The sequence below is a fragment of the Lynx rufus genome, unplaced genomic scaffold (assembly GCF_022079265.1).
Source record: "Lynx rufus isolate CCGP_SWC_20201006 ecotype Redwood Valley unplaced genomic scaffold, mLynRuf1.p SCAF_8, whole genome shotgun sequence".
Classification (NCBI taxonomy): domain Eukaryota; kingdom Metazoa; phylum Chordata; class Mammalia; order Carnivora; family Felidae; genus Lynx; species Lynx rufus.
In genome coordinates, this window is record NW_025814896.1 from 90,244,573 (window position 1) to 90,259,935 (window position 15,363).

Sequence of the window (15,363 nt, forward strand, 5' to 3'; positions counted from 1 at the left end):
TAATTCACATAGCATAATAAACTCTAGCTCCATCCACAATGTTGTGTATGGCAAGATTTCATTCTTTTTGATGGTTGAGTAGTATTCCATTGTATATATATATACCACATCTTCTTTATCCATCATCATTCAATGGACAATGGGGCTTTTTCCATTGTTTGACTATTGTTGATAATGCTGCTGTGAACATTGAGATACATGTACCCCTTTGAATCTGAATCTGTATCTTTGTGTCCTGTGGGTAAATACCTAGTAGTGCTTACAGGATTGGAGGGTAGGTCTACTTTTAACTTTTTAAGGCACCTCCATACTGTTGTCCAGAGTGTCTGCATCAGTTTGCATTCCCACCAGCAGTGCAAGAGGGTTCCCCTTTCTCTGCATCCTTGCCAACACCTGTTGTTTCTTGTGTTTTTAATTTTAGCCATTCTGACAGGTGTGAGGTAGTATCTCCATGGTTTTGATTTGTATTTCCCTTATGATGAGTGATGTTGAGCATCTTATGTGTCTGTTAGCCATCTGGATGTCTTCTTTGAAAAAGTGTCTATTCATGTCTTCTGCCCATTTATTCACTGGATTATTCTTTATAGATTTTGGATACCAACCCTTTATCAGATAGGTCATTTGCAAATATCTTCTGCCATTGTATCAGTTACCTTTTAGTTTTGTTGATTATTTCCTTTGCTGTGCAGAAGCTTTTTATCTTGATGAAGTCCCAGTAGTTCATGTTTGCTTTTGTTTGTCTTGCCTTTGGTGACTTGTCTAGTAATAACTTACTATGGCCAAGATCAGAAGTTGCTGCCTGCGTTATCCTCTAGGATTTTGATGGTTTCCTGGCTCACGTTTAGGTCTTTCATCCATTTTGAATTTATTTTTGTGTATGGTGTAAGAAAGTGGTCCAGTTTCATTCTTCTGCATGTTGCTATCCACTTTCCCCAACCATTTGTTGAAGAGACTTGTCTTTTTTTCCCCTTGGATATTCTTTCCTGCTTCTGTGCAGGAAGCAGAAAGCAGGAAGCATTTCTCGGTTTTTTGTTCTATTCCCTTGATCTGTGTCTCGTTTTGTGCATCCTACTGTCTTAATGACTACAGCTTGGTAATACAGCTTGAAGTCTGGAAATATGATGTCTCCAGTTTTGCTTTGCTTTTTCAGGATTGTTTTAGCTATTTGAGGTCTTTTCTGGTTCCATATAAATTTTAGGATTGTTTGTTCTAGCTCTGTGAAAAATACTGTCGGTATTTTGATAGGGAGTGCATTAAATGTGTAGATTGCTTTGGGTAGTAAGACTTTAAAAATATCTGTTCTTCCAGTCTATGAGCATGAAATGTTTTTCCATTTTTTTGTGTCCTCTTGAATTTCTTTCTTAAGTAGTTTTCAGAATACAGATCTTTTACCTCTTTGGTTTATTCATAGGTATCCTACAGTTTTTAGTATAATTATAAATGGGATTGATTCCTTGATTTCTTTTCCTGCTGCTTTATTATTGTTGTAGAGAAATGCAACCAATTTCTATATGTTGATTTTATAGCTTTGCTGAATTCATGTATTCATTCTAGCTTACATTTCTTTTCTACATTTTTTAAAATTACCACAGGACATTTTTGTTGCTTGCTTATTCCATTTCATGCATATGAAATATAGAACATAGAGGTATATGTGAAAAGCTGCATATGTGTGTGTGTGTGTGTGTATGTACTTGTATAAATTATACACAGACACACACAGAGACTTTAAGTGCCTTCCTTCTTTCCTGTACGCCTGTACTATGTTGGGTTTTATTCGAGCGTAAAAAAAAATTCTTTTAGTATTTCCTGAGGTCTGCTGGGAATCTGTTCTGGGTGTTTTTGTTTTGTTTTGTTTTTGTCTACATTTGATTCTGAAAATTAGATTCTAATTTTCTGTTAAGATTCCCTATATTTTTATCTATTTAATCTTCCATATTTTGATCTCTTAATGTACTCACAGGCATTTTAAAGTCCTTTCTGCACTAATTCCAGTATTTGAATCCTTTGTAAATCAGCTTTTCTTGTTTTTTCTCTCAATTTTTAGTCACTTTTTCCTGCTTGACAGATTCTGTAACTTTTTATTATGTACTGGATGTTGTGAATTAAAACATTATAAGGACTGAAGGTGGTGTTACTTTCCACCAAAAGGATTTGCCCTTTCCTCTGTTAATCATACAAAATGAGAAGAAAGAGAGGAATTGCCAGAAAAGATGGCAGTGTAGGAGGACGCTGGGCTCACCTCGTCCTGCTGATCACTTAGATTCCACCCACACCTGCCTCAATAACCCAGAAAACCATCAGAAGATTAGCAGTACGGACTTCCCGGAGCCAAGTGTAGACAAGAGGCCCACTGAAGAGGGTAGGAAGGGCGGAGAGGCGGTGCAGTACACGGACTGGTGAGAGGGAGCTGGGGCAGTGGAGGGGCAGCTGGCCCGGCAAGGCGAAATCCCCGAGTCTGGCTTGCAAAAGCGGCGGGGGGGGGGGGGGGGGGGACTGCATGAGTTCTGACAGCCAGTGGGATTTAACATCTGGAACGTTATAAGTCAACAGCTCTGCTCGGAGAGCGGAAGGGTTAGAGGACAACGGGAGGGAGAGTTGTTGAGCCCTGGAAGACAGAGCTCAGCTCGGTGGGGAACAAAGGCGCTGGCCAGCGCCATGTCCCTCTCCCATCCCCCAGCTAAAACCCCAAAGGGAACCAGTTCATCAAACTTGCTTGCACCGCGCAAACACCCAATGCTGTTCTTCTGTGGATCCATCCCTCCGATGGGGTGGCCTCTCTCCCCGTGCTGCAGGGCCCCTCCTGCAGGGGATCACCAACTGCAAAGTGAGCTAGAGCCTGCCCCTCCCACCCCTGTGCACTTTGCAGATCCACCCCGGCTAATATGCCAGATCCCATCAAACCAGCACCACAAGCCTGGCAGTGTGCAAGTAGCCCAGACAGGGGCCACACCACTGCACAGTGAGTCCTGCCCCTGGGAGAGGGGATGATAAGGTACACACCAGTCTGACTGTGGCCCCTCCCACCAACACAAGTTACTCCAGACCGTACAGGGAAAGTGCCCTGCAGTTCCGGGCCACCCCAGGGACTATCCAAAATGAGGAAATGGAAGAATTCTCCTCAAAAGAAACTTCAGGAAGTAGAGACAGCTGACGAATTGATCAAAAACGATTTAAGCATATAACAGAACATGAATTTAGAATAATAGTCATAAAATTAATCACCGGGTTTGAAAAAAGTATAGAGGACAGCAGAGAATCTGTTGCTACAGAAATCAAGGGACTAAGAAATAGTCATGAGGAGCTAAAAAAATGATATAAATGAGGTGCAAAATAAAATGGAGGTGACCACAGCTCGGATTGAAGAGGCAGAGGAGAGAATAGGTGAATTAGAAGATAAAATTATGGAAAAAGAGGAAGCTGAGAAAAAGAGAGATAAAAAAAATCCTGGAGTATGAGGGGAGAATTAGAGAACTAAGTGATGCAATCAAACGCAACAATATCTGTATAATAGGAATTCCAGAAGAGGAAGAGAGAGAGAAAGGGGCTGAAGGTATACTTGAACAAATCATAGCTGAAAACTTCCCTAATCTGGGTAAGGAAAAAGGCATTGAAATCCAAGAGGCACAGAGAACTCCCTTCAGACGTAACTTGAATCGATCAACTGCACGACATATCATAGTGAAATTGGCAAAATACAAGGATAAAGAGAAAATTCTGAAAGCAGCTAGGGATAAACATGCTCTAATGTATAAAGGGAGACCGATAAGACTAGTGACAGACCTATCTAATGAAACTTGGCAGGCCAGAAAGGAATGGCAGGGAATGTTCAATGTGATGAACAGAAAAAATAAGCAGCCAAGAATCCTTTATCCAGCAAGTCTGTTACTCAGAATAGAAGGAGAGAGAAAGGTCTTCCCAAACAAACAAAAACTGAAGGAATTCATCACCACTAAACCAGCCCTACAAGAGATCCTAAGGGGGATTCTGTGAGTGAAATGGATCAGATGGACTTGACAGATATATTTAGAACTCTGCATTGCAAAGCAACAGAATATACTTTCTTCTCGAGTGCACATAGAACCTTCTCCAAGATAGATCGCATACTGGGTCACAAAACAGCCCTTCATAAGTATACAAGAATTGAGATCATACCATGCACACTTTCAGACCACAATGCTATGAAGCTTGAAATCAACCACAGGAAAAAGTCTGGAAAACCTCCAAAAGCATGGAGGTTAAAGAACACCCTACTAAAAAATGAATGGATCAACCAGGCAGTTAGAGATGAAATTAAAACATATATGGAAACAAATGAAAATGAAAATACAACAATCCAAAGGCTTTGGGATGCAGAGAAGGCAGTCCTGAGAGGAAAATACATTGCAATCCAGGCCTATCTCAAGAAACAAGAAAAATCCCAAATACAGAATCTAACAGCACACCTAAAGGAAATAGAAGCAGAACAGCAAAGACAACCTAAACTCAGAAGAAGAAGAGAAATAATAAAGATCAGAGCAGAAATAAACAATACAGAATCTAAAAAAACTGTAGAGCAGATCAACGAAACCAAGAGTTGGTTTTTTTTGAAAAAATAAACAAAATTGATAAACCTCTAGCCATGTTTCTCAAAAAGAAAAGGGAGATGACCCAAACAGATAAAATCATGAATGAAAATGGAATTATTACAACCAATCCCCCAGAAATACAAGCAATTATCAGGGAATACTATGAAAAATTATATGCCAACAAACTGGACAACCTGGAAGAAATGGAGAAATTCCTAAGCACCCACACACTTCCAAAACTCAAACAGCAAGAAACAGAAAGCTTGAACAGACCCATAACCAGTGAAAAAATTGAATCAGTTATCAAAACTCTCCCAACAAACAAGAGTCCAGGACCAGATGGCTTCCCTGGGGAATTCCACCAGACATTTAAAGCAGAGATAATACCTATCCTCAAGCTGTTCCAAAAAATAGAAAGGGAAGGAAAACTTCCAGACTCATTCTATGAAGCCAGTGTTACTTTGATTCCTAAACCAGACAGAGACCCAGCAAACAAAGAGAACTACAGGCCAATATCCCTGATGAATAAGAATGCAAAAATTCTCAAGATACTAACAAATCGAATTCAACAGCATATAAAAAGAATTATTCACCATGATCAAGTGGGATTCATTCCTGGGATGCAGGGCTAGTTCAACATTCACAAATCAATCATGTGATACATCACATGAATAAAAGAAAAGAGAAGAACCGTATGATCTTGTCAATTGATGCAGAAAAAGCATTTGATAAAATTCAGCATCCTTTCTTAATAAAAACCCTGAAGAAAGTCGGGATAGAAGGAACATAATTAAATATGATAAAAGCCATTTATGAAAAGCCCACAGCTAATATCATCCTCAATGGGGAAAAACTGAGAGCTTTCCCCCTGAGATCAGGAACATGACAGGGATGTCCACTCTCACCGCTGTTGTTTAACATAGTGTTGGAAGTGCTAGCATCAGCAATCCAGACAACAAAAGGAAATCAAAGGCATCAAAATTGGCAAAGATGAAGTTAAGCTTTCACTTTTTGCAGATGACATGATATACTATACATGGCAAACCTGATAGACTCCACCAGAAGTCTGCTAGAACTGATACATGAATTCAGCAAAGTTGCAGGATACAAAATTAATGTACAGAAATCAGTTCATTCTTACTAATAATGAAGCAGTGGAAAGACAAATAAAAAAACTGATCCTATTCACAATTGCACCAAGAAGCATAAAATACCTAGGAATAAACCTAACCAAAGATGTAAAAGATCTGTATGCTGAAAACTATAGAAAGCTTATGAAGGAAATTGAAGAAGATATAAAGAAATGGAAAAACATTCCGTGCTCATGGATTAGAAGAATAAATATTGTCAAAATGTCAATACTGCCCAAAGCTATCTACACATTCAATCGAATCCCAATCAAAATTGCACCAGCATTCTTCTCGAAACTAGAACAAGCAATCCTGAAATTCATATGGAACCACAAAAGGCCCCGAATAGCCAAAGTAATTTTGAAGAAGACCAAAGCAGGAGGCATCACAATCCCTGACTTTAGCTTCTGCTACAAAGCTGTAATCATCAAGACAGCATGGTATTAGCACAAACACAGACACATAGACCAATGGAATAGAATAGAAACCCCAGAATTAGACCCACAAAAGTATGGCCAACTAATCTTTGACAAAGCAGGAAAGAATATCCAATGGAAAAAAAGACAGTCTCTTTAACAAATGGTGCTGGGAGAACTGGACAGCAACATGCAGAAGGATGAAACTAGACCACTTTCTTACACCATACACAAAAATAAATTCAAAATGGATGAAGGCCCTGAATGTGAGACAGGAAACCATCAAAACCGTAGAGGACAAAGCAGGAGAAAACCTCTCTGACCTCAGCCACAGCAATTTCTTACTTGACACATCACCAAAGGCAAGGGAATTAAAAGCAAAAGTGAACTGTTGGGACCTCATGAAGATAAAAAGCTTCTGCACTGCAAAGGAAATAATCAACAAAACTAAAAGGCAACCAACAGAATGGGAAAAGATATTTGCAAATGACATATCGGACAAAGGACTAGTATCCAAAATCTATAAAGAGCTCACCAAACTCCACACCCGAAAAACAAATAACCCAGTGAAGAAATGGGCAGAAAACATGAATAGACACTTCTCTAAAGAAGACATCCGGATGGCCAACAGGCACATGAAAAGATGCTCAACGTCGCTCCTCATCAGGGAAATACAAATCAAAACCACACTCAGATACCACCTCACGCCAGTCAGAGTGGCCAAAATGAACAAATCAGGAGACTATAGATGCTGGCGAAGATGTGGAGAAATGGGAACCCTCTTGCACTGTTGGTGGGAATGCAAACTGGTGCACCCGCTCTGGAATACAGTGTGGCGGTTCCTCAAAAAATTAAAAATCTATCCTATGGCCCAGCAATAGCACTGCTAGGAATTTACCCAAGGGATACAGGAGTGCTGATTCATAGGGGCACTTGTACCCCAATGTTTATAGCAGCACTCTCAACAATAGCCAAATTATGGAGAGAGCCTCAATGTCCATCAATGATGAATGGATAAAGAAATTGTAGTTTATATACACAATGGAATACTACTTGGCAATGAGAAAGAATGAAATATGGCCTTTTGTAGGAACGTGGGTGGAACTGGAGAGTGTTATGCTATGTGAAATAAGTCATACAGAGAAAGACAGATATCGTATGTTTTCACTCTTATGTGGATCCTGAGAAACTTAACAGAAGACCATGGGGGAAGGGAAGGAAAAAAAAAAGGTTAGGGAGGGAGGGAGCCAAACCATAAGAGACTCTTAAAAACTAAGAACAGGGGCGCCTGGGTGGCGCAGTCGGTTAAGCGTCCGACTTCAGCCAGGTCACGATCTCGCGGTCCGTGAGTTCGAGCCCCGCGTCGGGCTCTGTGCTGACGGCTCAGAGCCTGGAGCCTGTTTCCGATTCTGTGTCTCCCTCTCTCTCTGCCCCTCCCCCGTTCATGCTCTGTCTCTCTCTGTCCCAAAAATAAATAAACGTTGAAAAAAAAATTAAAAAAAAAAAAAACAACAAAAAAAAAACTAAGAACAAACTGAGGGTTGATGGGGGGCGGAAGGGAGGGGAGGGTGGGTGATGGGTATTGAGGAGGGCACCTTTGGGGCTGAGCCCTGGGTGTTGTATGGAAACCAATTTGACAATAAATTTCATATTTAAAAAAAAATTAAAAAAAAACAAATCCTAAAAAATGACTGATCACTTCAGTCATGTCAGGTATTTTACTGAGTAAGCAGTGGGATGAAGCTGTAGTTGACTAATTATGCTTTTGATTTTTCCTGATTTGTGGCCTTCCTGGATTTTTGCTTTAATCCTGACAGATCTTTGATTCTGCAGTAAGTAAATACCGTGATCTAGTGTCTCAGATGTTTGAGTTCTACTCTTTAGACTCTCAGCCCTTGCAGGTTTGAATGTGGCAAATGTAAGGGCAGCCCAGCTATGTCGTAGTTACACTTTCTTTTTTATATATTTTTTTAATGTTTATTTATTTTTGAGAGACAGACAGAACATGACTGGGGAGAGGGGCAAAGAGAGAGGGAGACACAGAATCCGAAGCAGGCTCCAGGCTCTGAGCTATCAGCATCAGCTATCAGCCTGACAGAGGGCTTGAACTCATGAACTGCAAGATCATGGCCTGAGTCGAAGTCGGACGCCCAACTGACTGAGCCACCCAGGCATCTCTGTAGTTACACTTTCTTAATGGAAATTTGTCTCATAAGAACCCAAACATTGCAAGTGATTTTACTTTTTTTGGCTCAGCCCCTTTCTTGGGGATGGCATTTCTGGTTTTTTTCTCTCCAGTCTGGAATGTGTCCTCAGATTTGAAAGTTCTCTCACTCAGGCAGTAGTTATTTAGCTTCCTTCCTTATTCAGGTTCAAAATTTGGCAAATGTCTTGAGGAGGAGACCTGATGTTTGTTAAAGGCCCCTCTGTTTAATGAGACTTGGTTTGTTATTAATGCCTTGACTATGAAGCAGAATTCACTCTGCTTCTCTGACTCAATTTCACATTCTCCCATACCATCCTGATACTAAGAAAATGTCCTGGGGGGAAATTGGCTTGGCATTTTGCTAGATTTCACTCCATGGTAGCCCATGAGTTCCTCAAAAGCTCTGGTGATTTCTCTTTCCCAGGGGAGTATGTCTGCCTACACTCAGTCCCTGCCCATAATCTCCAAAATCCCTTCTCTAGCATATTAGATGATATTATTTCCTGATTGCTTCCATAGCTCTCTGATATCTTTTACCTATGATTTTTATAATTTATTCAATTTTATTTCCTTGTTGTAACAGGAATGATGGCCTGTGGCTATGTACTGTATTCTACCTGGAAATGGAAGTCCTATTTAGGTTACCTTTAATTTCTCTAATGAGTAGCTTCCTACTTAGAGTTCTTACATTTTTAATTATACTATTAGGTATTTGATATTTGTGATCATATTACAGATGGCATATTTTTTAGCCTTTAATTTTATAATTTTTCTGATACCAAAAGTGGATTTTTAAAAATTTCTATCTCCTATCTGGCAACTTTTCTAAAAATTTATATTTTAATTAGTTATGTTTAGATTGTTTTAGGTTTTCTGTGTACCTAATTATATAAAATATGTATTATTATTTCTTCTTTCTGCTTTCTCCTGACTTACTGCTAATGCCATTTAAGACCTTTACTAAAGTTGAACAGAAATGGTGAGAATTGACATCCTTATTTTGTTCCTAGTCTAACAGTGAGCATTTTCTACATTTCAGTATGAATAGAATGGTTGCTCTAAAGTTTTTTGTGATTTCCCTTTGCTACGAGTTTTTATCATACATAATTCTTGAGCTTTATCAAATATTTATTTAGCTATATTTGTGTGGTCATAAACATTTTCTCTATTTTTTTGATGTGGTGAATCATATTGATTGATTTTTGAGTGTTAACTCACCTTACATTCCTGGAGTAAACCATCTTGGTATGAATTCGCATACATACAGCGTTTGGTTTTCTAATATTTTACTTAGTATTCTTGCTTGCATATTCATAAGGAAGATTGACCTATTTTCTTTTCTCATAATTTTCCTCTTCAGTTTCCTATTCAATTGAATAGTAGACAGAGGGTAGAAATTCAAGAGTTCTTCTGTTTTGTAATACATTATTACTATATCTAATACAATATTAATACAGTATTACTCTGTTTTTAAAAAATATTTTTGAGTAAGCTTATTTTTTTTAAGTTTATTTAAAGAGAGAAAGCATGAGTCGGGGAGGGGCAGAGGGAGAGGAAGAGAAAATCCCAAGCAGGCTCTGCGCTATCAGTCAAAGCCTGAGGCATGTGAGATCATGGCCTGTGCCGAAATCAAGAGCTGGATGCCTAATAGACTGAGCCACCAGGTGCCCCTTGAGTACTTTTAGGTCTACAGAAAAGACAGACATAATAGAGTTCCCTGTACCCATCTGCCAGCTTTTCCTATTAACATTCTACATTACGGTTGTGAACATTTGTCAAAATTAAGAAGGCAACATTTGTACATTACCATTAACTACACTCCCAACTTTATTTATATTTCATATTTTTTCCATTAATGGCTTTTTTTTTTGTTCCAGGACCCAGTTCAGTATTTACAATTCCCTTTAGGTAGTTGTCATGTCTCTTTAGTTCTCTCTTTTCAATGACAGTGCCTCATTCCTTCCTTTTTTTCATGATTTTGACAGTTTTGACAAATATTGGTTAGATATTTTGTAGAATGTCCCTGAGTCTGGGTTTGGCTGATGTTTTTCACATGATTAGACTTGAATTAGGAGTTTTGGCAAAGAATACCGTAAGAAGGAAATACCCATTGCATCACATCATAGCATAAAGAATGTGACATCTACATGATAACATTGGTGATATGAACCTTCATCACCATGGTGTTCGCTAGGTTTCTACACTATAAAGTTATTATTTATCCCTTTTTATTACTCTGTTCTTTGGAGTCCAGTTGCTTAATCCAGCCCATACTCAAAGGAGAAGGGAGAGATTAATCTTCACCTCCTTGGATGGGGAAGTATCTACATATATTATTTGGAATTCTGTAAATAAGATTTATCTTCTTTCATTTTGCATTTATTCAGTAATTTCTTTATTCTGTTTTAATATTAATTCTCTAAAATCATAATACATAATTACAATTTTGAAAATCTCTGGTTCCCCCACTAACATATAAACTTCTTCATGCAAGTCATTATTTCTTGTTTGTTTTTGTACACTATGCATTTAATTTATAGTGGACTTCTAGTAATTTTTTGAAATGAATATATTTTTACTTCAACTGAAAAGTACTATTACTCAGCTAAATTGTATGATAGTATTCTAAATTGAAGTTTAAAGTAGATTTTGAAATGAATAAAAGTAAACTCATGCACAATTGGATTATAAGTATCTCAGATGGCAAAGGGTACTGTAGAAATAACCATTTGAAGTTGACTGAAGTTATCTCCACAAAATATTCCTTGAAGCTACCTTTGGAAAGAGATTACAGTATTTGATAAGCCACGGATATGACCTGCTGTGTCCTTTCTCTTTTTTGTTCAGACCGTCAGAGGAGATTAAGACCCCATTTTCTGCCTTTTCTGGAAAATTATCATCTGATGCAGTCACTCAGATAACAACAGAAAGTCCAGGAAAAACCACGTTTTCATCTGAAATTTTTATTAATGCTGAAGATCATGGATTTGAAAGTCCAGAGCCCAGTACCCAGAACGTGGACAAAGTTCCTGTCAAGTTTGTGTCATCATCTTCAGTTCAACAGATTACTCATCCTCATGGCACAGATGGTAAGAGAATGTGATTACATTTTAGGTCATAATACCAACTTTTATATGCAGTGATCTCAGAAATGTGTGAGGAGGTCTTTCTAGTGAGAAAACGAAATTTTTGTTTTATACATTAGGATCCAAGCGATTCTATCCATCTTTTATTTACACAGCTATGAAGAGAGTGTGATTATGTTTTTGCCTTAATTTCTAGTGGAGTTACAACTTATGTGGAAGTTGGTGTGACTGGGTGGCTCAGTTGGTTAAGTGTCTGACTCTTGGTTTCGGTTCAGGTCATGATCTCATGGTTCGTGAGTTCGAGCCCCGCATTGGGCTCTGTGCTGGCGATGAAGAGCCTTCTTAGGATTCTCTTTCTCCCTCTCCCTCTGCCACTATCCCCACCTCAAAATAAATAAATAAACTTAAAAAAAAAACTTATGTGGAACTCATGCTGCTTGCAATTGACATATTTTTATCTCATGATACTTATAATAATGCAAGTAGTTCATAAAAATTTAAAAACTGTGGAGGTCTAGTTTTAGGCTGGCAGGTGAATTATTGGCATTTTGTATTATATTAAATGTTACATATAATACAATGTTAAATAGTAGCAAAAATATATAATAGTACAAATACAATACCAATCTGTTTCATGGGGCGCCTGGGTGGCGCAGTCGGTTAAGCGTCCGACTTCAGCCAGGTCACGATCTCGCGGTCCGTGAGTTCGAGCCCCGCGTCGGGCTCTGGGCTGATGGCTCAGAGCCTGGAGCCTGTTTCCGATTCTGTGTCTCCCTCTTTCTCTGCCCCTCCCCCGTTCATGCTCTGTCTCTCTCTGTCCCAAAAATAAATAAACGTTGAAAAAAAAAATTTTTTTTAACAATACCAATCTGTTTCTTATAAAATAATGACCAAGGACCTAGGTTGACTTGCTGTCTTCAAAACATGGATCCCACAGTTACCTTGGATTCACCACCACAATCAGCTAGAAGGGACAGAAAAAGCATAGAGAAGCACTTGTGGAGGCACCTGGGTGGCTCAGTTGGTTAAGCATCCAACCCAATGGATTGGCTCAGGTCACGCTCTCACGGTGTTCGGGTTCAAGCCCTATGTCAGGCTCTGCTCTGACAGTGTGGAGCCTGCTTGGAGTCTCTCACTCCCTCTTTCTCTGCCCCTCCTCTGCTCTCTTTCTCTCTCAAAATAAATAAATAAACTTTAAAAAGAGAGAGAAGCACACGTACTAGGCCTAGAAGTGGCTCAGATCATTTTCTCGTAGCTAGGAATAGTTTAGCTGTGTTTTTCAGGATGAAGAGTGGATTTTGATGAACAGCTAGCAGTCTCTACCATAAGGTCTACATTTAGAGTGTTCATATTGCCGTTGTCACAGTGATATTTCAATAGTGCTTATACTGTATAACATTCAAATTAGAGTGTTATTTCCTTTTTCAGACCAATAACAGGAAAATTAACAATTAAGTTTCCGTTCTTCCCTCAAATGAGGTGGGAACTTTAAGTTACTAATTTTAAAGTATTTAGTAGTTAGCACAGGTCTACTCAAAATGTTACTTTAAGTTTTTCTCCTTATGCAAAAAGGTTATCTATCTGTAGATAAGAGATGGGATACACCTAAATATATAAAGAGAATTTCTTGGTTCAGCATTTAACTTTCAGTGAATTTAATTTCAACAAGTACATTTATATGTTAAGATGGTTATACTTCTTAAACATTTTCATTGTGAAAAAAATGCCCCCCAAATCTACAGTTTAATAAATATCACAAAGAACACCTTTCTGTCTATATCAGTTACCTAGTACTACAGTGATACTATTAAACAACCTTGAAAATCTCAGTGCTTTATAACAATAAACATTTGCTTTTTTCACTCATGGGCTTTGTGGGTCAATTGGAGTTTGGCTTTAGGCTACAGAAATGGTTTGGGTCTGTTCCATATGCCTTGTTCTGAAACCAAGGCTAATGAGACAATACGTACTTTGGGTTATGTTGTTCTCATGGTGGTGGGAGAAGCACAAGAGGGGAAATCCACCTGTGAGAGTGTGGTTTAAACTTCTGCTCACATCAAATGCATACATTTATATAGAGACCATAATTTATGGTTTTACCTTTGTATACAGGACCTGGAAGGATTCCTTTAAAGGATTAATATTATTGGATTACTAATAAAATATTATGTTTAATACTGTGGATTTATTTTTTTTTTTAATTTTTTTTTTTCAACGTTTATTTATTTTTGGGACAGAGAGAGACAGAGCATGAACGGGGGGGAGGGGCAGAGAGAGAGGGGGAGACACAGAATCGGAAACAGGCTCCAGGCTCTGAGCCATCAGCCCAGAGCCTGACGCGGGGCTCGAACTCACGGACCGCGAGATCGTGACCTGGCTGAAGTCGGACGCTTAACCGACTGCGCCACCCAGGCGCCCCTAATACTGTGGATTTAAAAGCAAAATTTGGTGGGGGTTTTTTTTGTATGAAAACATTTTAAATTTCAAAGAATTGTATGTTCAACACATGACTGTGTGGTCACTATTCTGAATTTTAAAATTCAGAATAATATACTATATGTTTATATTTGGTTTGTTTTCAAATTTTTTGAAGAAATTTATTTTATAGTTGAACTTTCTTCTTTACTCTTCTCCAGTCTTTTTATTCTTTCCCAATAGCAACCATTATTTTCTTTATTTACATTTATTCATTAGATATTTGATATTATATTTTTCTTTCATGACACTGTATGTAGTATTTTTCCTATGTGGTTTTGCTGGTGTATAGAAACACAGTTGTGTTTTTTAATACCAATGTTGTGCACAGTGACTGTGCTAATAAATTCACTATTATTCCTACCAGTTTAAATTTTATGACAATAATCACATGAAAAGATTCTAAACATAATTACTGGGGAAATGCAAATGTTTACCATAATGATATGCCATTACACACCCACCAAATAGCTAAAATTAACTAACAACAACAAAACTATACCAATTTTTATGTATTTTCTTAAAATTGGGAATTTATACTTCTATAATTGAAACTTTATTTTGAAAAGAAGAAATTTATTTTGGAGATCTTTCACATAGAAGTGAATTAGACTTATTTTCTATGGCTCTGGGGGACAGAATAAGACCATAAGATCAGTAGTAAGGGGTTAACAATTTGGGGTTCAATGTAAGATAAAGTGGGTTTTAGTTAGAGCCATCTGTACATGGACTAGATTGCTAAAAAACTGATCTCAATGAAACCTACCCCTACCACTCTATTTTTTTTTAATTTTTTTTAATGTTTATTTATTTTTGAGACCGAGAGAGACAGAGCATGAATGGGGGAGGGTCAGAGAGAGAGGGAGACACAGAATTCGAAACAGTCTCCGGGCTCTAAGCTGTAAGCACAGAGCCGACGCGGGGCTCGAACTCACGGACTGCGAGATCATGACCTGAGCCGAAGTCGGACGCTTAACCAACTGAGCCACCCAGGCGCCCCCCTACCACTCTATTTAAACTGCATCTTGCCCCGGTTTCCCTAGTAGTCCTACTAATAATCCTCAGCATTTTCTAATTTCTTTTTCATGTAACTTATAATTTCTTAAAATAATAAATAATTTACTTATTTAATGTGTTATTACTGTATATCTCCTTCCTCTAGAATGCTAGCTCTTCTTGAAGGCAGAGATTTTTTGTTTTAGTTCATATATGCCAAGAATCCTTTGTTTTTTAAAGTATATTTATTTGTTTGTTTATTTTTAAAGAGAACGAGCACAAGTGGCAGGGGTGGGGGGAATCTTGAGCAGGCTGCATGCTCTGTGTGGAGCCCAACACGAGACTCAATCCTATGACCTTGGGATCATGATCTGAGCCAAAATCAAGAATCAGACACTCAACCAACTGAGCCACCCAGGCAGACCTAAAGTTTATTTTTTTAGGTCATCTCTACACCCAGTTAGGAGCTCAAACTCACAACCCTGA

General features: G+C 38.4%; 1 protein-coding gene across 1 annotated transcript in view; it reads left to right on the plus strand.

The window, feature by feature from the left end:
• ALMS1 (ALMS1 centrosome and basal body associated protein) overlaps positions 1-15,363 on the plus strand; it is a 224,317-nt gene that overhangs the window by 119,357 nt on the left and 89,597 nt on the right. The window contains exon 11 of the mRNA XM_047067804.1: positions 11,168-11,409. Within this exon, the coding sequence (XP_046923760.1) occupies positions 11,168-11,409 (242 nt within the window). The remainder of the gene's footprint in view (positions 1-11,167; positions 11,410-15,363) is intronic.